Genomic DNA, 25,085 nt, shown 5'->3' on the forward strand with positions numbered 1-25,085 from the left:
GTGACCACATTAAGTACCAGTCAGATAGTATCTGCAGATAATCCTTCCTATTCTGGACATTGGGCTGAATTGGGTGCATTTGTTTTGCTGGAGTGTTAAAATGGCAGTTGTGCATACGGAAAGCTACCCCGCAGAGTATCTCGTGGTTGACCAAGTCCCGTGGAGCTCAGTCCATGTGTAAAAAGCTAGTCAGGGAACAACATGTTTTCCACTTCAGAGATCTGCATTTACAGTGGTCACATCAGTTCAGCCTATTTACTGATGTGAATCACTGAGTCAACAATAAATTATTCACCAGTTATGTACATCTAACTGGTGCCCTTTTTCAGAGTAATCCCAAGGAATAGAGCTCCACTGACTGCCATTATACTAAGTACTGAAAAACTCATTTGTTGTCAACCCCCTTTTTCCCATTTTTGCATAGGGGTGGGGTGTCACATCCACATTTGTCTATGTCAGTAGTCGCATATTTATTGAAAATTGTAAAAGTCAAGTGAGGTACAGCTCCTGTACAGGTTAGAGGTCATAAGTATTCTTCAGCAAAAAGACCTTCATGTGCCCGTTTTACATTTTAATTATCAAAAAATCATTCATCAGCCAAGAAGTTCTAGGGACAGGTTTACCAGTAAATTATGTGGTCTTCAAAAGAAAAAGAAAAAAAGATTTTTAAAAGATATGCACTTAAAAAAAAAACTGTCGATTTGCTCTATATGGCATTGTTGACAGCATTACTGTGGCTCAGTGTCTAAGATCTCTGCCTCATAACTTAGCAGTCTGAGGGTTCAGTCTTGGTCTCTAATAACTGCTTGTATGGAGTTTGTCTATTCTTCCTTAGTGTGCCTGTTTTTCCCCCCTCTGGGTACTGTGGCTTCCTCCTATGTACCCCTCCTAAAAACATACAGATTATTGCTGCTGAAAAGGATCCGTGATATATATTTGTTCACTAACCAGTTAAATTAATATATTAAAACTAATATAGTGTGAATAAAACTGCAGCAAGTGTAATCCTTGCAATGGTAGATCTTGTCAAAATGTGATTTTTACCAAACCAGGAAGTTAGAGAGGTGAGGGTAAATCATACAGGAGGATTTCAGGAACTGTCTTATGTGCTGTACAACTGTCTGTGTAGTAGCTTTACTCTAGGACATTACAGGTATTTTAAGCTCCAAACGAGTTTACAAGTGTCTTGTGTCTGTATTCTTCTCTTACTGGACGGTTATATAGTTGCATAATATGATCCATGGCAGGGGCTGTTTGTAGCAACCCTTGCTGTAATGGGTAGCCTATGCAAGGATCTGTCTTCTGCCTCTTTGGCAACATTTGAAGATTCTAGTTCTTCACACTTAAAATACTTAAGCCAATTTGTTTACTTGATTTTTAATGTATTCGATATTCATTTGGTAAAAGACATGCTGTAGGTGAGTTGGACACTCTAAATTGGCCCTAGGTGTGAGTACATACATGTGTGTGCCTTCTGTAGAAGGTTTGGCACTGGGCTGGCACTTCAACACCGTAAAACTCCACTGCCAATCATAAGCGGACAGGTGATCCGCTGTGGCGACCCCTAAACGGGAAAAGCCGAAAGAAGAGTTATAGAATTCCTTCTGTGCCTGGCATTCTGCTTCTAGCATGTCCTGTAGTCACTTGTTTGACAGCCAATAGTATGCAGTTCAGTATCTTGATCCCCTCCCCCCACAACACCACCAAGCATGGCATTTCTCTAATTGTATGATGTACATAAAGTACTGGTTAAAAAAAAAAAAACATGTTTGGCACTTTAGCACAAAAGGTTACAGCTTCAAGGCTTCAGTTTGTATATCATTAAGGTGCTTATAAGCTACATACCTTACAGTAAAACAATATATTATCAGATAACATTTTGTGAAAAAGTTAAAAACAGTACTAAAAGCAAATCAGCAAAATCTAAATGCTTAATTTAAATGCATGTATATTAAGATCAACTATTGTGAAAGGCTACCAGGGGAGGAGGTCCAGAGGAGCAGGTCACAAGAGCAAGAATAAAAGACCCCAAAAAATCCTTAATGTACCCTAGGAACTTCAAATTACCACATGAGGTAGAGCACAGAGGCCTAGGTGGATTATGCCACACCAAGAGTTCTCTCAGTCTGAGGCATGCCCATATCATGTAGTGCTAAATGTACCATCAGCAGAACTTTGTAGGTAACACAGGACCCTTGGCAGTAGTATACATCTGAAAGTAGCCTAACAGTGGAATTTTGGGTCAGATGAAATAAGAAAACCCAGGGTAAAGTGACTGCTTTAACCAAAGTGAGAGAGGGAGAGAGGCAAATCACTTGCAGCCACAATGAGGCCATCTTACAAATGAATTATGTTCTATCAATGGTAGCAGAATAATTTAACTGTAGCTCGCATGTGGTCATTAAGTGGCACTACAGTCAGTTATCTGTGACAACCCTCTGTTCCCTGATTTTAGTAATAGATTCAAGTTTATTTCTCATTAAATACAAGGGATCAGGGCTGGTCAGTTTGAATTGCTCAAAGTGCCATGTGTTGCCCCATTCACTGTCTTGGATGGGTTGAACTTCATGTGATTTTTCTACTTGCCCAAGAGTGGGTGCAGTCCGTTTCAACAGCAAGCGAAATAACAAGCCACTAAAATAAGTCTACAGAAGTTATCTGCAGAGTTGAGGTTATGATTTACAGAAGTTGCATCATCAGTGCACATTTAAAGATTAGGATAGATGATAATTCTTGTTTTCTCCCTGCCTGCTGTAACCACACGACTGCACTACCTCTTATGTGTCTAATAAAATGCACACCCAAAGTACATGAAGCAATCTAGTGGGAAGTGTCTTGTTTAAAAGAGAAGAGATGTTTCAAGTAAAATGCAGCATATTGTGCAGAAAACGGCACTTGAGAGTAACCACATGTAGCTCTGTACAATTTTGATCACTGCCGCAATCTTGTACTTTTGGTAGCTGAATTACTAAGGCATTTTGTAATTTAAACAGTTAACACATTCTTAATCTGAAGGACGTCTAGCTCATTTACTGCAGAGTTGAAACAAGTGAGCCCATAGGATAAGTTATTGCATTGTCACTTGATTTTAAAACTTGTAAAAACAGCTTGAGAGTGAAGTACATGGCTCAACTGGTCAAGTAAGATGAACAGGGCCCTTCACAGAAATACATATAATAGATAAAGTCTGCTTCAAGTATGGGGTTATCACACAGTAAGGAGAGTAAGTTTCACCTTCAGGATTAAGGCTTGGCAGGATGTAGCCTGGAATCTAAAACTTTGCCAGGTTAGCTCGCCCCCATCTCTTTTACCCACAAAGCTGTGTCGACGGGTCCTTTCTCTCTAGGTCTGATTTGCTGCATGTATGATGCATTCACATCTGTAAATTTACCCCAGGCTACTGTCACTAGTTTTAGTGTGTTGTAGTGTATTTTGTACTATTTTCAGTCAAATTCTTATGTTTATCTTCCCAGTCACTTCTAACTTCAGAATTTTTCTCCTTTAAGATTAATACTTGCAAATTTGCAGGTTACTATTAATGCACCCCTCATCCTCATACTTCAGCATTTTCTTTCTTTCTTTTCAATTTAGAGTTTTTTTTGTGCACTTTTCTACCTGTTGCTGGACACACAATTTTGTTTAGTAGTCTGGCAAGTTAAGAAAATGATAATCTGACAAGTTAAAATGGGGAAACAAGACTCTTAGTAGTAAGAGTATCTAGGGAGTGGCCACGGTGGTGCAGCGGTTAGCATTGCCGCCTCACAGCAAGAGGTTCTCCGGTTCGATCCTCAGCTGGGGTGCCTTCTGTGCAGAGTCTGCATGTCCTCCCTGTGGTCATGTGGGTTTCCTCTGGGTAGTCCAGTTTCCTCCCACTTCCCAAAGACATGCCGTAGATGGATTGGACACTCTAAATTGGCCCTAGGAATGAGTGCGTGTGTGTGCCTTCTGTAGAAGGTTGGGCACCGGGCTGGCAACTCAACACCATAAAACTCCACTGCCAATCATGAGCGGACAGGTGATCTGCTGTGGCGACCCCTAACCGAGAAAAGCCGAAAGAAGAAGTAATGAGTATCTCTTTGAAAATATTCTCACTTTTTATCTTTTTTCTGTAGAAAATGTTGAAGTGTTAAATGTTAGACTTTGTTTTAGAACTGTTTGTGATTCTGATAAATGCATATTGTTGCCTGATATTACCATTATTTGTAGTGTTAACAAAAACAGTCAGTAAATCAAGATGATTTTACAAATTATGTATGTTTTTTCAGAACAAAGTCTGATAGACATAAAACAGAATGGAACTGAGAAGGAGAACCTTCACCAAAAAAGTGCTCCAAAAAAGGATTACAGTGTGAAAGAAATCCTCAAGAATGAAGACCATGGAAACAATCAAAAGAACTTAATTACAAATGGTATATCCCCAGAGTCAGAAGAGAAGGACTGCAGAAAGGTCTGTAGTTCAGAAAGGTCTTTTCAACCCCGTATTGTGTACCCTGCCCGGCCTTCCATTCCTGAGGAATATTTGAAAACCAGGCCAATGCCTGGACTAGAACAGACTGCTTATGTTGGTTATTCACCTGTCCAGGCCTCTACAGTTCCAAGTCCATCATCAAGAAGCACTCCAGACCAAAGTTTAAAAAGTTCAAGTCCACTCAGCAGCCCAGGGACTACTATCTCACCTCTTGCCTCTTCACCTCAGGAACAAAATGGATTCTTAAATACATTCAGTAGCAGAGAAAGTGTGAGACCTTACTCAGGGTATGTACCGCCTAGCCATCTCCATTCATCACTTTTACATTCCTATAACCCAGTCAGCTCTCCCCTTAAGTTTTGGTTTCCTCATTATCCAGTTGGATGTAACAACAGCATTAATGGCTTTAATGGGGTAAGCATGTTCAATGGCGTGAATGGGATCAGCAATCTGAGCTTATCACCAAGATTTCCTCCATTTTATAGTAACCTTCTTTCTGGTAACAGCTTCCCACAACACTTGCTTAACCAATCTCCACTTCCAAATGCACTGGCTTCTGAAGGAGGCCAGAAGTTGCTGTATCCTCAGCAGCCCAGGGACTTTCTCATTCCAGCACCTAACAGTGCCTTTTCTAGCACAGGTGCTGCTGCTAGCCTAAAGGACAAGACTCCTAGCCCTACGAGTGGGTCACCAGCAGCAGGCACAGCACCATTTTCTGAACAGTTGTTGCAACCCAAAACTACCTCAACAGTGCTGGCCAATCACAGCGACGATGTGGTCAATCTTAGCAAAACCAAAAGGAATATGACTGGCTATAAAACGCTTCCGTACCCTTTGAAAAAGCAGAATGGAAAAATCAAGTATGAGTGCAATGTCTGCTCCAAGACTTTTGGCCAGCTTTCAAATCTAAAGGTAGGCTGCCAGAATGGAAAAATGCAAGTCTTTGCACTGCGTTATTGCTTTTAGCATTTATCCTTACTATAAGGGCTTTAAATTGCATTGGTACCAGTTAGCCTTTTGTATACAAAGTGACTGTATATTGCAAAGCTGCCTTTAACTTACTCTAAAAAGTAAAATGTATGAAAACTATGGATCATTGGTCCAGCTGATGATGATGATGGTGGTGATGTTGTTTCTTTCAGACTGTTAGAAACATGTTTAATCTTCTGTCTCAACTACCCTGTAGGTCCACCTGAGAGTGCACAGTGGGGAACGACCTTTCAAATGTCAGACTTGCAGTAAAGGTTTCACTCAGTTGGCACACCTACAGAAGCACTACCTTGTACATACAGGGGAAAAACCTCACGAGTGTCAGGTAAGTGTCATGTCTCCTGTCACACAACAAAAATAGTAATAGTAGAGTATGCAAATTGTTTTATCCCTTGCTGTACATCAGAAAGTTCATGTTATGCCTGATGCAGTGAAATATGTAAGCAGCACTAAGGTTTTCAAATATCTGGAATCTGACTTGGTGAACTTGGTGTGTCAAACCAAGGGATATTTTTAATTTCATTTCATGGGCAATCAAACACAGAATTAACCTGATGCCTCTGATGAGACCCTTGAACAAGATTTGGTCTATTGAACAGTACCTAGATAGATAAGCAAGTTAGTTGAAAAACAATAGTAACCCCACCTCAGCCATACATGCACTCCACCTCTCGCCCTCTCTCTCACCAGCCAAGGGTGTATAGTTAGTCTTCTGCTACAACAACCTCTCATGGGTCATAGTTATATTAACCACCCAAAAGGCCCTACTACCCAGCTGACAGCAACCTGAACTTGGCCTTCTAATGTCTAGCCCTTGTAGATATAGTACTACACTAAACAAACTTAGCCTTCCAATCACTTTCATGTGTCCTAACCAAAGGGTGTTTTTTCCCCTTTTTGGAACTATGTCTTGCTGTGAAACACAGTAGTGTAGTTCTGCTTTGCTTTGCAAGCAGTGTACTATTTGCAGCACTGTCAGTTTTATTCAGTCTTAGCCTGACTGTGCTTTTTGCCTGTGTACTGTAGCTCCTTTATGATGTACATACCAGCTCTGGCCTTTGATGGAATTGATGCCCACCTTACATACTTCAGTATGTTTAGCTGTCTGAATAGGAGTGATGGCATTTAGGTCATTATATAAGGTTTTAATCTTACATCTCCAGTCACCAAAAATGTTGATGCGTATGAACTGAAATGGCTTGAAAGGTAAGGTAAAGACCATGAGTCTTATGTGCAGTTCACTCATTTGTTACAATGTTCCTACGCAGCTGTGATCTATTATTGACAATGTAGAAGCATAACCTGCCTCAGTTGATCTCCACTCCAACTCTTTCCTTGGCAGCTCATTCCAAAGAGATCACTTTTTTCTTCATAAATGAGAAAATAAAGTATTCCTTTCTGCAGCACTTCATTTTTCCCCTTTCACTTGTATTGTCATCTTGCCTTTTCTTTCCTCCCTTAACTCCGTCGTTATGCAGTGTCTTACCCTAAGCTGAAATCCATATTTTCTTATTCACCACTTCCCTTCACCCTATGCATGTCTATTGCTTTTAACATTTCAACACACGTTCCCAGCGCACTATCTGCAGACACCTCATGGTGTCCTCCTGCTGCTCGCCCGCCACCATTTTAATATTACATATGTAAGGCCTCCAGACTCCAGCACCGTAAGGACATAGCAGCTGCTTTAGTGTAGCTCTCCTCGGCAGACACCATTTCTCTGAACATGATCTCTGAGCAGTGCTCCACCACAAAGATCTAGGCTGCTGCTCTGTGCTGTATCAGTGTCTCTCGGGATAAGAACAGCACCCCCAACAGCTTTTCCTTCTGCACCCACTGGTCAGCCATCAGTCATTGGCCAAACTTGTTTCCGGTTTGAGTTATCAGCATCACAGAGTTTGCTATTACCACTATTATATCAGAATTTCTCTTGCTAGCTGGTTTACAGGAATAATTTGTTAGCTCTCAGTGTAGTGAGGCGGGCTAGTTCCATTTCTGTGTAGTTCTTCAGATGAGACGAGTTTTGAAGTGGTTAGCTTTACATATCTCTGACATGTCTGTAGCATTAGAGTCTGGAAACTTTATTCAAGTATCCGGCCATTAATTTGCAGAAGTCTTACAAGTCATGTGTTTAGTCCAGAAACATCAGTAGGTACATATCGTTACTGCTTGGCATTGTTCTACTAGTGGCAGTATTCACATAGTTTGATTAGCTGAGTGTATTAGACCAATTTCAATGGTCTCATATATGGTTACTAAGGTAATATGACAAAACTGACCAACATTTATTTATTTTATTTATTTATTTTACATTTGTTAACTGGGATGGTCCGACTGGACGAGGTCCATTTACAGCAGAGGCCCGAGGACAAAAGCTCCACTTCAGACAATGATAATAATACATAATGTAAAGTAAAGACTTTGTTATTGAGCAGTATTTTATGCATAATAGAACAGTACGCAAAGAAAGATCATATCAGCAATGTATACAAGTGAACATTAAGTTAGTTATCAAAATATACAGACAGGGATCACAACAACATTTCCAAATGTCAAGGGATGCCATTTGTTACTTCCATTTTTACTGAGGGTCTGATAATTGGAGAGAAGAGAGAAAGATGGTGGTAGCATACACTAGGATTAAGTAACACATGGACATAGCAAAGAGCTAATAAGATGAGCCTTAAGGGAGTTTTTGAATTGTTTGGTATTAGGTGCAGAAGTCACTGAGGGAGGGAGATTATTCCAACTTTTTGGTATACTGTGAGAAAATAGAGCTTTACCTGCTGTGTTGTTGGCTGTGGAGATACAGAGGAGGGATTTGTTGGCAAAGCAGAGTGGTCGATTTGGAATGTAGTTAGTCAGTAGTTCCCTAAGGGCTGGAGTTTTTTCAGGATATTTTAGGTTGTTATAAGCTATGACTAGTTGGTGGTAGGTTAATAACTGTGGGAGCTCAAGCCACTGAAGTTGCCTAACAGGTATACAATGGTCTGTTCTAAAGAGGGAATTTTTTGCAAACTTGGCGATTTTGTTATAACACAACTCAAGTTTCTCCAGGTCACATTTTCTTACATAGGTGAGAATAGATGCTGCATACATGAGTGTGGAAAGAAGGGTGGGTTTGAGCTTGGGTGACCCGAGCTTGATCTGATAGAAAGTCTTTTTGTCTGTATAGGGACTCCATTTATTTGTGTACCTTTTTAATAGTTTGACAGGTATGGATGTCAAAGTGTGTGGATGTCAAAGTGTAGGGTGTTATCTATTACAACGCCAAGCACCTTGTTGTCGAGAGAGGGTGAAATGACAGTTCCATTATTGGAGGAGATAGAGAAGGAGAGTGGAGTGGTTTTTGATTTGTTTGGGATAAATAGAAGTAGTTTTGTTTTGTTGGGATTTAAGATAAGTTGAATATCTGTGATCCACCTTTCTACTGAGGTAAAATATTCCTGGGTGAGATGCTGTAGGGTGGTGAGATTTGGGGCGGAGCAGATCAGGGTGGAATCGTCTGCATACTGTATAAGTGAAGCCTGTAGGGCAGAGGTATGTAGATTATTGGTAAAGATACAAAAGAGGAGTGGACTGAGTATGGAACCTTGAGGTACACCAATGGTAGTTGGGAGTAAAGATGATATAACTCCTTGCCACTGGATAGCTTGTTGTTGGTCTGATAGTTTTTAAACCATGCAAAAGTGTTAGTTCAAAGGATAGAGAGGTAAGAGTATCTATTAGAATGGTGTGGGAAACCATGTCAAATGCTTTGGAGAGGTCCAGGAATATAGCAGATACAAATCTGTTTTTATTTCTATGTTGGATAACCAGGTTTGTGAAAGAGAGAATGGCTGAAGTTGTGCTGTGGTGTGGGCAGAAGCCATGTTGTGTAGAGGAGAAGTGATTGTTAGAGTCTAGGAAATGCATGACCTGAGAGTGTATGCATTTCTCAAGTATCTTTGATAAAGGAGACAATGGCTTTGGGGCGATAGAGAAATCATAGGAATTCCTACCCTTATGAAGGGGAATAATGTAAGAGATTTTCCATAGTTGAGGGATGTGGGATTCCTGTATGGAGTTGTTGATTAAGATTGAGGCTGGGTAGGATAGAGAGTCGGCAACCATTTTTAGGAAATGAGCAGGTATACCATCTGCTGCAAGAGTAGTGGGTTTAAGTCTTAAGAGGTATTTTTTATTGTTGAGGTTGGGACCGGAGAGAATGTACAGGGAGGTGAATTGTCGGTATGGATGAGTAGCTATTTTTGGAAAGTTGAGTTGATAGTGATTTAATGGATTCAGTAAAGTGGCTATTAGATTGGGAGGCTATATATCTGTTTTTGTAGAGGTGAAAGTGGGAGCTGGTGTGGAGGTTTTACCAGGTTTTAGTAGGGAGTTTATTGCATGCCAGAACTTTTGGGGGCTATTGGATTGTTTATTTTGTATATCTAGAAAGTAGTTCTGTTTATCAATCTTTGTTTGTGTTTTGACCTGATTCCTAAGGTGTTGATAGTTTTGTTTGGATAGACTAGTGTTCTCTCTCTCTTCCAGGCTTTCCATGCCTTGTCTCTGGTTTTTAATAGGGTTCTGGTGGATTTAGTAAGCCAAGGAGCTTAGTGTTGCTTAGCTCTAATTTTTCTTACTGGGGAACTGAATCAAGGATGTTAATAAGAGTGCTATTAAAATAGTCCACTGCTTGGTCTAGGTCAAGGCTGTGTAGTGGTTCCCAGTTACATTTTTTTAATATAGTGTTGAGTTCTAGAGGGTTAACATTGTGATCGTTTCTGACTTGTCTATAGAGTGTAGGTTTGGGTAAGTTAGTACGTTTTCGTGGGTGGAAAGTAGGGAGATGGTCACTAAGTCCATCAGGTAGACTACCTACTTGGTAATTATGTTCAGGGTAATTTACTAATGTCCAGTCTAGTATCGATACCTTATGGGATTTTTTGTCTACTCTAGTTGGTGCTTGAATGAGTTGAGAAAATCCATATAGGTTGATGTGGCTAGTGGGGTTTTTAGAGTTACAGGCCAGCCAGTGTTTAGGTTGCCTAATAAAATAGTTTCCTGTGGGAGATTATCTTTTGACCATTGTAGAATCTCCTTATTTATTAGAGCGTTATGACCTGGAGGGATATATGCACAGAGAATATTGATTTTCTTTTTCTTATATAACAGTAGGACAGCGAGCCTACAATCTCAGCAGTATTAAATTTAGGTAGAGGAGTTAGTAGAGGTTGGAGAGAAATTGTATTTTTATAGATAATTGCAATGCCCCCATCCTTCTTTCCTGTTCTGTCTAGCTGTAGGATATTATATCCTGGAGGGAGAATTTCTTCATTCTTTGTGCTGGGTTTTTGCCAGGTCTCTGTTATGGTAAGGATGTCGGGGGAGTAGTGAGTTAGGAATGCGTGTAAGTGAGGAAGGTTGTTTGATATACTTGTGAGAGTTAAGAATGATGATGAGTAGATCTACAGTGTGTTTGGGGGTGCAACATTGCTTGGCCCTGGATTTGGGTGAATATCCCCCAAGGTAAGGAGGTATTTTTTAATGAAAGTTGAAGCTTGATAGTTTGTAGAATATCTATGTGAAGTTTACTTGATTCTAGTGTAGAATAGTGAAACATACTTGTTACTAAAAATAATATTGTGTTGTCACTAAATAAAGAGGGGGCTATAGGAAAGCTTATGTGTGTAATAACAGGTGTTGAAGGTATGTGTTGTATGGTAGGTGGTGTGTGGTAGTGGTGTGTTTTGTGTGTAAGGATGTAATGTAGGTTAGAGTTGTGAGGGTTAGTAGGAGAGATGAAAGTAAGGCCTGCATAGTTTGGGTTTGTGGTATTTGGATGCAAGTGGTAAATTAGGTAAACATAAGGCAGGTGATTCAATAAATGGTAGCTGTGAAATGTAAGTCATTGCTGTTTGAGACATCCAAGGAATAAATTAATGACCACATACTAAACAGTGGTAGAAGGAAAAGATATAAAAAGTAAACATAATTTATGTTTTAAAGAAAAATATTGTAGCCTTTGTTCCATGTAGCTATGCAGAAGCTAAAGCAAAAGGAGCTGGTTTAACTGGAGGAAAAAAAGACTTGAGCTAGTTTATCATAATTGGAGCGTTTATTTGATGGAAAGAGTTTGCATCAACTGAAAGAGAGCATAGTGGTGAGCTGAGTGGGGGTGAAAAATGCAAGCATGCTAGATCAGTTAAGGGGCAAAAGGAGGGGGTGCAAAGCAGAGCTAGGAAGAGTTGGGGCTGATTATAAAGGCAGCTGTATATGGAAACGAACTGCTTTTTAGAAGATGTGTAAACTGTATGTGAAGAGAGTAAGAACTGCTTTATGATGAAGGCAGATTCCAATAAGACATGACAAACTGACTAAAGGGAAGAAGCTGCAGTCTGAGTTTTTTGCTGGATGTAGATTTGAGAATTTAACGAGAGGTGTGACAGTCCATTGGAAGATCAGACTACAACAGAGAGTAGTCAGAGGGAGTGAAGGAAGTACGTTACACAAAACTGCTGAACTCTGCTTCATTTTTTAAATAAACCCTGCAGTGCATCTTGTGCGTTTTGTGGGTATATAGAGCAAGTCAGCAGAATGTAACCTTTGTCATGGATACATTCAGTTATGACCTGTAAGATTGTAGGTAATAAAGTCAGACTTAATCACAGCATACACAATGGGACAGTTTGTGTATTCTCTTCATCCATCTAGGGTGTTATACAGTTAATAGTATGCACAGTTGATAAATTTCTGCATCGCTGGTCTGAACATTCATTTCCTGTTACCTCTATTACACACATTGAGTACTAATACATCTTTTATTTATATATTATTGGTGTAAGATTAATTCTTTCTAGATAGCTAATTATAGCAAGTAAATAAATACCTATTTGAATATAATTTTACCTCACTGTCTGCCAACCATCACCCCTCCTATGATCAATTCTAACATTTATTCCCCGTGGGGTGACCAGTCACAGGAGAATCATTCAAGCAGTCGTTAGAATCTCATCTTTAAAGGTCCAAGTCTCACCTCCAGAGAGTTGTGATGATGGCTCACATGAGCAAGGGCCTGCTATGTCCTTCCTTCCATGGCATAATGTATGTTCCCAGACATGCTTTTCAGGAAGGCTACTGCCTTTTTGCAGTTTGGCAGATTCTGGTATGTATCTCTAGCCCATATGCTGTGTGCTGTATTCCTTCATCACTGCAAGAGTCAGCATCACAGCAGACTGTGCTGCCTCCCCTAACCAAAGGTGGGTGAGCTGGCACTGGTTTACTCACTCCTCTCTTCCCTTGACTCCTCATGGCTTCCTGGAGCACTTGTCAAACTTGGGTTGTATAGATCTTAATTAGGACTCCGTCGACGTATACTGTGGAGTCCAATGAAGTTACTGCACGTCTGCATTAAAATATGTCCACACTGGCCAGCGTGAAACTCCTGTTTCATTCCATATGAAAATGGACATTAGACTGAGTATATATTTTAAATTGGACATCCTTGTACATGAACGCTTGTACACAGTTGCAATGATTTAATGTATATTTTTCTACTTTTGGTTGAAAAGCCTCACGGTACAGAGCTGTAACTACATGCAGTTTTTTGTTCACTGAAGACGACTTAGGAACTAGAGCAGTTTGCTTAAGAATATCTGATTGGATACATCCAGGCTGTAAATCTTTGTTGCAACTGGTTATGTTATACAACAGCTGAAACAGAGAGAGAATGTTTTAAGGGTTGTCCCAATACCCAGTGCTTTGGGTATTTGAGGGTGCTGTATTTATTTTCTTAGTAAATAAGTCAACAAATGTAAAATAAAATAAAAAAATAAAAAAAGGTATTACAAATGATATAGCTCACCCATCTTTACATTGTTATCAGTAGCAAGATCATCTGGGAGGGAAAAGTATATATATATTTTTTTCTGTATGCTTCAGATCTGTGTTTTCTGGCCACCGATATGACACTCAAGCTTTGCTTTTAAGAAGTCCAAACTATTGAATGCACTGTTACAAGGGCTAGAATGTCGTCTCAAACATTCCTCCTTTCTCAAGGCTTGCACCAAAACCAAGGGACAGGCTTTGACAGTTGAGTATTTTATGTACTACCATTTTTAATGCTAAAATGTGACCTATTCTTTGGTACATAAGCAAGGGCTTTGCTAGCTTTATTGTTATGCCTTGTGTGATTGCAATAACTGTCTGTAAAGCAGCGTAGCACCTAGATCACTTTTTTGATATTTTTATGTTGAACTCCACTTTCATCACTTAATTCAACTTTTTGTGGTTGTATACGAGTTCCACCAACAATTCAAAGCTGTTATGACTTGCATGTAAGGTAACCTTTGCTAGGATCTAGTTTCATTACTGTCTTAATACATTAAAGGAAGCTAATTCCTGTGCTCTCAAAACAGTATTTTGTTAATGTGTAGTAAAGTATGAATTGGTAAAAGGCATTGGTCATGTCAGTCTTCTGGTGGGTCTTGTGTTGATTACATGCTGGCTGACAGACTGCCATCCACATTTTGGGAAACCACCGAAATGTGTACAATGAATACTGTGCAATATATTTAAATAGCATGAACGTACGCTGTAACACTTTTTTTTTTTTGTTGCTGCCTTTCTACAGGTTTGCCATAAAAGATTTAGCAGTACAAGTAACTTAAAGACGCATCTGCGACTCCACTCCGGGGAGAAGCCTTATCAGTGCAAGTTGTGTCCAGCAAAATTTACCCAGTTTGTCCACCTCAAACTTCACAAGCGACTGCACACTCGTGAGCGCCCACATAAATGTCCCCACTGTCACAAGAGCTACATCCATCTCTGCAGCCTAAAGGTACACATGAATGGCAATTGTCCAGCGAATCCAGCAACTGGACGATCACTGGATGATCTGAACCGCATCAATGAAGAAATTGAGAAGTTTGATATCAGTGACGGTGCTGATCAACTGGAAGACGTTGACGACGATATTGATGTCGCTTCTGCTGTGGAGAAACAGATGCTGGATATGCTTAGGAGGGAAATGGAAGAAGCTACTTATAAAGCTTCTTTACACAGGAACCTAGGGAGTGGACTTCTTTCTTCAGCGTGCAGCCTTTATGAACACACAGATACGTCAGTTGTAAAGTTGTCACACAGCAGCTCACTACCTCTGTTACCAGTAAAGGTCAAGCAGGAAACAGTTGAACACATGCACCCTTAAAACTTCAAAAGTAAATGGAAATATAATATTTATAACTCTAAAAGTCAAGGTGCCTGTAGCACTAACTTTTGCATAGTCTGAAGCTACCTTGCATTCTTGGCTGATATTAGTACTACCCCATTTGAGAGGGGGATCTTCTGAATTCTCAGGGTCTGGAAGAGGCAAAGACTGCTATTAATTAAATTAAAAAAGACAATCGTATGTTCATAATTATTTTTTCAATAATTGTACTTCATAATTTATTATGCAATTTTTCCTATTTCGAGCAATAATTGGAAAATAATGTTTACAATGACTGGATAATTCATTGTAATTTGAATTCAAGCATATGTTTCATTTTCTATGTGGCCATTCTTTTGTAGATATGATTTCTGCAGATCTTTTTTAAATTAAGAACCTAAGAGATGAAAAAATGAAACTGTTACTTGGATGAGAAATTGTCTGTGTAGCAATATTCAGGGTTTTACAAAAAAGGTTTTGTATTGCCAAAGGTGGACATTTAGACATGTTGAATCACAAAGTCACAATGTATACAATACTTTGTTGTGTTTCCCCTTGTGCTTTGTATTTTTCCTCAGTATTTGTGTTTGTACAGGTTTGTGGTTAATTTAATTGAAGATGAAAGGGCATTGCAAAGTTTTTCAACAACGTTTACCTCAGTGTGTGTCCAGTGGTGCAGGAAAGACTGCATTATAAAATGCTTTATGGCTCTTGAAGCATGAACCAAATGTGTGTGCAAACAAAAAAGCACCTGCACAGTTGTTGCTTAGCCCAAAGATGATTTATTGCTGTTTTTAGGTGTAGCACATAATTTAAATATCTCTAACTGTAAGATATTAATCTGGGTAGATGAATGATTAGTGCTGTCTATTGCAGCCAAAATCAGATGCGTATTATTCCAGTATCAAATGAAGCTGTGCTGTCAGCAAGTGTTTGGTACAACCCTTTGTATGCAGAGAATTGCTGTTTATATTAACAGCAGACTGTCATAAACTTTTCTACGAGCAGTGGTTTGGTTTCAGTACATGTTACTAATGGACATTGCTTACTACGTAGGACAAACCAAAGCATCACTACTCTTATCACTGGACACACCTTCTTACATTTTTGCTTGTATTGCTTCTTTTTGTTGTTTTTTATTGTTATTGTTGCATTTGATACAAATGTACCAAAGCAGCAGGCCTCAGCTTTAAGAATTCTAGAGCTGCAAGTTGACTGGATTTCTGTTTTGTTTTTTATACCCATTTTCAAGTGAATGTAGCAAAACTGTCAACAGCTGTTTTTTTGCATCTCTTTACCAAAGTTAACAGGCTTGTACTTTTCCTTGCTAGAGAAACAAAACGCATCTTATGTTTACATACTGGTTTACATTGTTATTTATGTGCTATTTGTCAAAAAATGTAAATTAAACGTAAATGTTCATCACTCTTTATACATCTGTGTCATATCCTTTTTGTCAGATATTTATTTATGCTTCCTGGAAGTCACTATTGACATAGTAGTTGTTATTAGGTGAAATGGCTAGGATTAACCAAAAGATTTGCAATACTAGTGACAGTGAGTTTTTAGGATAAGATACTTCAAATTGACTGATATACCACATGGGAAAGGGTCTATATTATAACAGAGAACGCTGTATAATCGACCCAAAAAAAAAATGAAAACACAAAATTCCGAACAAACAAAACAGCAACTTTTTTCCCCCCAGGGAAAAAAAATCGCTGGTCCGCAAAAAAAAAAAAACAAAATAAAGTGGGGAGCTTCACCCCCCACACCCCTCCTACTTAAATATACTAACTCCAAGATCACACCGTGGAGGAAATGTCAAAGTCCCGAAAATCACACCACAGTGGAGGAAATGGCAAAGTTGCAGAAATGGCCCAGTGATTTTTTTCCCTGAGAAAAAAAATCGCTGTTCCGTGTCTTCGGGATTTTGCCATTTTGACATTTAGCTGTAGATTAAACAGCATTTACTATATTAAGTTCGCTTACTTAATAGGGAACCATGACTAATGTCACATTATCAGTAAGAAGGAAATTACTGAGGATAGTTTCTGTCCATAGGCATCACAAAATTGTTATAGACAAGTAGGCATAAGTGGTCAAATGCCATCCTTGCAGAGCCTTCTACCTTTTCACCTTCCTTGGCCCTGCAGATTGACCATGGACAGAAGGGATGCCTATCTACACATCCCTATAGCTAAGGTAGACAGGAAATTCCTCAGATTCAAAGCAGGGGGTTCCCATTATATTTTACCCCCTTAAACTTTTGCTTGTCTGTTGCACCTATAGATTTTGAAAATGTGTGGCTACACTAATTGCTTTTTGCATAATAGGACAAAGGGTGTTCACATTTATCCAGACCTGGATGACAACCTTAGCCAGTCTCTGGGATTATCTCTAAATCTTCAGAAGTCCCACCTTTCACCCACAAGATGATTTTTGTTTCTATGCACTGCTAGAGACAGAGAAACGGAAAGTATTCCTAGAGGATAAGATCCTAATGTCTAGCTTTGGTCACACACATGCCCAGTCTTTCCAGTGCCCCATGTAAGTGTTAACCTTACATCAAGAAATAAGTCTTATGGTGGATAAAACAAGTTTTCATAAACCTGGCGGTATTCTTCAAGTTAAGCCCAGGTTCTCGGATCATCACAGTAGACTCCCCTGATCTGGCTTTGGAGACTATAGCTAAGGTAGACAGTCCAGGGGTCTTGGGACAGGACATTCAGTATAAAGCACATCAACATAAAGTAAATGATGGCTGTGATTCCGACCATCATGGCTATCAAGGACAGAAATATCAGCAGGGAATGTTGCAAATCCATTGAGCACCATGATTGTGTGTTATGTCAATAAGCAAGGGGAGAAGGGCACATTCTGACCTTCTGTGAAAACTAGCAATGAGGCACTATAGCTAGACCAGAAATTGGGTATGACTCGCAGGGCAGTAACACATCCCATTCCCAGGGAAAGCATTAGTAGAGCAACTGAGCAGAATACAAGTAGACTGCTAGGAATGGATGATGAACAGGCATGTGTTCGTGGACATGGTCTGCACATGGGGTGTGCCATAAGTAGCCCTTTTTGCTTCTCCAAAAAAAAAAAAAAAAACAGGCAGTTAAGCAAGTTCTGCACCAGAATACTGACAGAACAGGCCTGGATAACAGATGCTTTCTGCAGAACCTGGGCAGCTCTATTTATGTTTGCTTTTCCTCCAACACGCTTAATCTACAGGGTAGTGCAGAAGGCAATGGGGAACTATCAAAAAGAAACTTATCACTATTTTAGCTCACACAGCATTGGTTCTCTTGCCTGCTGAATCTGGTAAGAGAAGAAATGGTTGTGCTAACTCAGTGGGTAGATCTCTTGACAAATAACACAGGGGATGTGATTCATCCCTGTGTATGGATGCTGAGGCTGACAGTGTGAATTATCTAGCACTCATTCATTGTAGGCACGTCTTCTGTGAAATATGCTGGAGATTTTGCGGAGGGGGGGTGGAAACCCCAACACAAGGAAATTTTATTAAATAAATTAGAAAATATAGTAGGGAACAGGACAAAAACTCAGCATAGGTGTCTCTGCTTCTCACTTTTATGACACCTCATCAATACAAGCCTATTCTATACCTCTAATGGAATGTGCTACAGACATTTCTGCATGTCTACCTTTAGATAGATAGAAAATAGATGGGTGGTGAGGTTGCAAGCACATATTTATGGATTGAATGATAAAATCACATTGAAGCCACATTTGGCAGCACGATCCTTAAAACATTAACTTCTATTTATAAGTATTATATGTATTTTATCTATGTGAAGATGCAAATATTATTTTACATGTCAGTTTTTAAATGATGTTTTTATATATTTCTGTTGCACTACGTGTTTTTAGTAGGATACGCTTTTAGCTCAGCTTTGATTAATTTCAATTACCTTAATTGTTTGCAATTAATTTGTTTAAGTACATCAATTAAGCTGTATATAAGGAGTGCAGTTTTTGGGTAATTTTTGAAGTCTGAAGAAGCGTCATTATTGGACGTGAAAGCGCTCACTTTATGTTTGGATCCTGCTTTTATTCTCTTCAATAAACGGTAAACCAGCTGTGGTTGTTCGTGAATACTTTTGAGGTAATTCAGCCATTGGTGCACTCTTGTTTTTATGCCTTTGGAATGTCTACCTTTTGACTACCTTTTCTTTTCCCAGTTGCTATTGAAATGGTTCCTTAAGAGTGTTCTACTTTCAAGACCACCCATTGAAGAGATCTCTCTACCATAGAAACCTGGATTTTTTACAGGAAAAGTTCACAATCCTTTCCTCTGAACTAGCTACTTCTACCACCATATAGTCTTTGTCATGGAAGACTACCTTGCAAGTTGCCTTGACCCTTGAATAGAGATATCTTGGAACTGCAGGCCTTTACATGAAGGGATTCCTGCTTAATTTTCTATTAAGAATTTGGTAGCTCTCTGAACTGTCCCATCAGTGATGCCTAATGTGACAGTAGAGCTATCTTACAACAGGCTTGTACACCTCCCTATATTCTTTCTATGTCCCCAAAATTAGGGAGGGAGAGAATTTTGCAGTCCCTAGATAGTCGGGGATCATTGAGATTCTACTTAGAGAGAAAAAACCACTACAGATGATCTGACCAGCTTTTCCTTTACCAAAGGCAGGAAGGGAAAGCCCATTAACAAGCAAACCACTTTTAAATGGATAACTCTTTTAATGAATTCTGCTATATTGGCCATGACAGGTCTGTTCCAGTTCAAGCAACAGTTATTCTACCAGGACCACAGCTTTCATAAGAAGGATTCCTACCCAGGCCATCTTGGAAACCAGTACCTGGTCTTCAGTGCATACCTTTGCCAAGTATTACAACTTAGCTAGTGTTTTCAGAGACTGCAACTTCCATAGATCAGTCACCCACTGATATAGAAGCCTAGATCTCCTCCTAAGAATCAGTGATGCAAAAGTGAATTGTGAAGAACATGGTGCAGTTGTGTTAGGAACTTAACTGTAGATGTTCGAGTATATTCATTGTTGCATTTTTAGCACCTTCCCCTCTTCCATTCAAATACCTGTGGGTTGGGGTGAGTACCTAGATTAGTCCTTTTCCACCTTCTCCATCTGCTGCTTGACCTGACATCCTCCTATAGAGGGTTCAGCAGCAGTCTAGAGAGGAAGTTTTAGGGTTTCTCTGATTAGGGTTCTCCATCCTGAAGATAGTTCATCTCAGGATTGGTCATTTTCTAGTATCAGAGCACAAAACTGCACCTGATGGGGGAAGAAAGATCTGAAGGTGGTGCTGGATAGTCTCCCTTTATACCCAATTCCCCTTTGTTTAATTTTAAATAGCCCTTCTCAGTTTCGTTCCATAATGTACACCAGGTCTCCCTCTTTGTTCTGTCTTTCTTCAACTTTTTAACTTGTCCATAATTTTGAATTTTGTTCTCTGTCTCTCTTTTCCATCTTTACCATCTTTATTCACTTATTTTTCATTTTCTTTAACATTTGTATCTCTTACATCACCATTTCTATGTTATATTTGACTTTATCAATATTTCCATGTGCATTATTAGCTGTTTGTTCCAATAGGAATCATTGTGCCTTAGATCTTTAAAGTCTAGTAAAATTTATTTTGAAAAGATTATTTGCCCTTCCTCTTTCACTGACCTATCTACAGTTCCACTTGTATGATGTTCTTCGTGTTTCACTGTTGCAGTCATTACATTAGGGTAATCTGCTGGCAGGTTGCCCTCAGTCGGCCTGAATTCCAAAGTCTTGGGTCCTGCATCGGTTGCTGTCTCCTCTTCCATGACGTCAGGGGTATAAAACATGCAGCTGACGCCATTTTCTTTAGTCTTTCTTGCCGTGCGGTGCCGGAAGCAGAAGCATTTCACAAGTGCTTGTCGGCCGACTACTGAAATATTCGAGTTTGAGTTTCAGAACCAAAGTCTTCACTAAAGTCAAGTACCCCGTTGGGAAAACTTTTTTCTTGCTTTTTACTAATGTCAGAAAAAGTTAATAATTGTATTACTTGTGGGAAGAATACCTCATAAGGATTTTCATTTATACTGTATTCCTTGCCTAGGCCCTGATCGCAACGTGCCTGGCTGTCGGTTTTGTGCTAGATTTAACCAACGCACTACTAAGCGTCAGTATATGTTTGCATCAAAGTATTTTGGAAACAGATTTAACTACCCAGAAATGTCATCGGATAGCAATCCGACTACCGGAGTACATAAAAAACGCAAAGAAAAGGACAGAGAAAGGCAGTCGAGATCCAAAACTGACGATGAAGCTTCTCCTAAGCCAGTCGCCGGTTCACCGGTACTCAGTGAGGCACTTTCGCAGCCCCTGATACCCGCTACCTTTGAGTCGCAGGCCTCTACTGACATCCATGTGGAGTCCAGCATGCCACAAGATACTCAAGGTATTGGACCGATGGATGTATCTCCCTCGGATGGGTCCGGAGCTGCTGAGCAGGCACCGGCTTCTGAGGGCGTATTCAGACCTCAACATTTGTATATCAAACCGACGACAGCTGCAAAATCAAAGACAAAAGCAACTTCTTAAACTAAAAAAACGACGCATGAGCCACATGCACAGACCTCTATGCCTAAAAAACAGATGATCAAAATGGCTGAAGACCTTATTACCTTGATCAGGAGTACCCATCCCCCTCCAGATAAAAGGCCTAGGCAAGAGACTGATTATGAATCTTCAGATCAGATTTCTATTTCTTCTGATTCCTCTTCTGATCAGGAATTATCTTTACCTCCCTACGAGGATTCTGATGCTGAGGAGTCTATTCCGTCTGCACCTCCCCCTGAGGATTTTTCATTTGGAGAAACCTTGCATACTTTGAGGGAGCATTTTCACTGGGAGAGTCAAGACTTCTCAGAATCAAAAAAGAGGCTCAGGGATTTCCTTCTTCTCCCTCAGCACAAGCCTTTGGCCATTCTCCCTGTTTTAGACATTGTGGATGATGTGTTTTCGGAGTCTAGCTTGACCCCTGACTCCTTACCTCTGGCTCCCAGTAAGCCTGACAGATATTACAGGGTCCCTAACTCACATAAATTTTTATTTAGAAACCCTGCTGCTGATCCTGAAACTATTTCACAGGGTCCAAAGGGAGTTAAGGCCTCAACAGCAAATAATCCTACCCCCTCTGGCAGAGATTCAAGGGCACTGGACAGATGGGGAAAAAAGGTTTATACATCTGCAACCTTGGCAATCAGGGCCTTAAACTGTCAATTTCATATGCTTAAGTACCAACAACATGTTATGGGATTTCTGAAACAGAAAATGATGTTAATTTCAGAATGTGCAGAAAATAAGGAATTGCATGAATTGTTGCATGCAGCTGAACAAGTTGGAAAGCATACTTTGCAATGTGGTTTTGATTCTTTAGAGGCGTCCTGTAGGGCTGCAGTTACTGGATCTGTGATTAGGAGGCATGCCTGGTTAAAGGAACAAAATTTGCCTGATCATATTAAAGCTAAATTGCTAGATGCACCTTTACAGCATGATTCTCTGTTTGTATTAAAGCAGAAGAGGTTTTAAAGAAAATGTAAGACAAAGATAAGTCTATGCAAACTGCTAAATACTTCTTACAAGTGCAGCCACCAAGATTCAGTAGACACTGACCTACAAAAAATTGGTCCTTTCCTGTGTCAGACAGAGCTCAAAGGGGCAAATCCAGATGCCCTAAGGGTTCCAGATACCAGGCGCAAGACTCATACATGTCAAAGCAATGGGGCGCATCCACCTCCAAATCTGGAGGAGATAAAAGCGCAAACCTACAGAAAGCAATCCCAATGACTTCCCTCTGCCTACACCAATCACTTATATTTTGGCAGCACCAATAGGGGGAAAATTAGCACTTTTTGTTCAAAATTGACAGTTAATAACCCAGGACAAGTGGGTACTCAACATAGTATCACAGGGATACAGATTTCATTTCCACACTCTGCCAATGGCAAATGGTTGGCCAGATCTGCCAAAGAGTCAATGGACAGAGGCACAAAAACAGGTTACATCCCTCATGGATATGGGGGCCATTCAGGCAGTATCAGAACAGGAAAAAGGACAAAGTTTTTACTCAAGACTGTTCTTGGTACCCAGAAAGGACAAGACCTGGTGGCCAATATTGGATTTATCGATTCTGAACACATACCTAGACATTCCAAAATTCAAAATGCTGACTTTGCAGCAGCTTCTGCCCATGCTGGGCAAGAATGCTTGGCTGGTGACTTTAGACCTAAAAGAGGCATACCTGCATGTCCCAATAAGACAGTCGTGCAGAAGATACCTCAGATTCAAGGCTGGCTTAATGCATTACAAATTCTCTGCACTGCCCTTTGGTTTATCTACTGCGCCCAGGGTCTTTACAAAGTGCCTGGCACCAGTAATTGCATTTTGCAGACAAAGAAGTATACAAATATAACCTTACTTGGACGACTGTCTCATTCAAGCAGAGAACAAGGACACTTCTTCGACACCTTGTGTTTGTGAAAAGGCTTCTAACATGCCTAGGGTACACAGTAAACAAAAATAAATCACAACTGGTACCCTTTCAAAAGAGAACATTCCTGGGTGCAAGCTTGAATACAACTGCCCAGTTGACTTACCTCACGGCAGACAAACAAAGGGAACTAACTACTTACTTCAAACTGATGGCAACAAAAACCCAGTCTTCTGCAAGACAAATTCTGCAGGCTCTGTGCTTCATGGCATCCTACTAATTCCATATGCAAGACTGCATATGAGGAAACTTCAATGGTACCTAAAATGTTTATGGAGTCAACATTCACACAGTCTGGAAACAATGATTCCTCTCATTCCCTGCCTGCAACAGGAGTTTCTATGGTGGGCAAAGGCCTGTCACCAAAACATGGGACTGCCCTTCACTCTACCTCCTGCCAGCCAAACCTTAACATCAGACGCATCAGATTATGCCTGGGGGGCCCACATGGCAGGAAGATGCATTCAGGGCATATGAGCACCAAAACAAATGCATCTACATATCAACCAGAAAGAGATGCTAGCTGTTCAAAATGCCCTAACAGCCTTCAAGGACTTACTTCATCCAGGACAGCTACTGATAAAGATGGACAACACCACAGTCATGTGGTATATAAACAAGCAAGGGGGCACACACTCTTACCCCCTTTGCAGATTAGCCATGGCACTGTGGGACACAGCTTTGACCTACCAAGTACATCTTCAAGCTCAATTCCTGCCAGGAAAACAAAACACTCTGGCAGACTATTTAAGCAGAAACCTTATGGATCCTCACAAGTGGAAACTAAATCCACAAGTATTCAGCATGATAACAGAGAAATGGGGGAGCCCAGACATAGATCTATTTGCTTCTCCTCAAAATTATCAATTGAAAAGATTCTGCACAAGTACTTATCACAGACAAGCATGGAAAGTGGAAGCCCTAGCCTTCATTTGGAAAAACCTGTCAGTTTGTGCCTTTCCTCCTCTGCCTCTTCTACCCAAGGTCCTCCTAAAAGTCAGACAAGAGAAGCCAAAGATGATATTAATTGCCCCAGACTGGCACCACCAATACTGGTACCCAATCCTGAGGAACTTGTCTCAATATCCAGCTTGGACCTTGCCTCAAAGACCACAACTACTGTCCCATCAAAACAATCAGATCCTGCACAATCAACTACAGACTCTGAACCTGGCAGCATGGCTAATCATGTAATCATACGAATGATGCCTCTCAGTAAAGCTGTGATGGATGTCATTTTGGCAGCCAGAAGGCCTAGTACTAGAAAATCTTATGCTGACAAATGGAAGCGATTCTGTGCTTGGAATCAAGCACAAGGAACTGATATAGCAGAACCACATATTCCTCAGATATTGCAATACTTAACTGAGATGCTTGACAAAGGCCTATCTTTCTCAACAATCAAAATCCATGCCTCTGCCATTTTGGCTCATTACAATACAGAGTCACCAATCTTTTCTCATACTTTACTAAAGCAGTATCTTAGAGGAGCCAAAAAATTAAGACCTCCTAGAAGATCACCATTACCTGCATGGGACCTCAATTATGTGTTGGAAAAGCTCACCCTGCCTCCATTTGAACCAGCCACTACCGCTGATATAAAGTTCTTATCATGGAAAACAGCTCTGCTACTAGCAATTACTTCAGCAAGAAGAGTTTCAGAGCTACAGGCCGTCATGGCTGTACAGCCTTTTATCATATTTTACCCAGACAGGGTGTCTCTAAGGACAAATCCTACTTTTATGCCTAAGGTGGTTTCCAGTGTGGCTCTTAACCAAACAATTCATCTGCCAACTTTTTATCCAAATCCGCAGAACAAAGGGGAGAGAATTCTGCATTCCTTGGATGTACACAGACAGCTAAGATTCTACTTGAGCAGGACTAAAGCTCTAAGAAAAACTG

At 40.2% G+C, this 25,085-nt stretch overlaps 1 protein-coding gene across 4 annotated transcripts in view; it reads left to right on the forward strand.

Annotated features, from left to right (window-relative positions):
* The window catches only part of PRDM1 (PR/SET domain 1), a 638,020-nt gene extending 621,935 nt beyond the window's left edge, over positions 1-16,085 (forward strand). For all 4 annotated transcript variants that reach the window (XM_044065211.1, XM_044065197.1, XM_044065202.1 and 1 more), the window contains 3 exons: positions 4,266-5,380; positions 5,655-5,783; positions 14,076-16,085. In XM_044065211.1, the coding sequence (XP_043921146.1) occupies positions 4,266-5,380; positions 5,655-5,783; positions 14,076-14,651 (1,820 nt within the window). In that variant the 3' untranslated portion in view covers positions 14,652-16,085. The remainder of the gene's footprint in view (positions 1-4,265; positions 5,381-5,654; positions 5,784-14,075) is intronic.
* The last annotated feature ends 9,000 nt before the right edge of the window (positions 16,086-25,085 follow it).

This window comes from Protopterus annectens, chromosome 1.part0 (genome assembly GCF_019279795.1).
Source record: "Protopterus annectens isolate FY-2018-M chromosome 1.part0, PAN1.0, whole genome shotgun sequence".
NCBI classification, from domain to species: Eukaryota; Metazoa; Chordata; order Ceratodontiformes; family Protopteridae; genus Protopterus; species Protopterus annectens.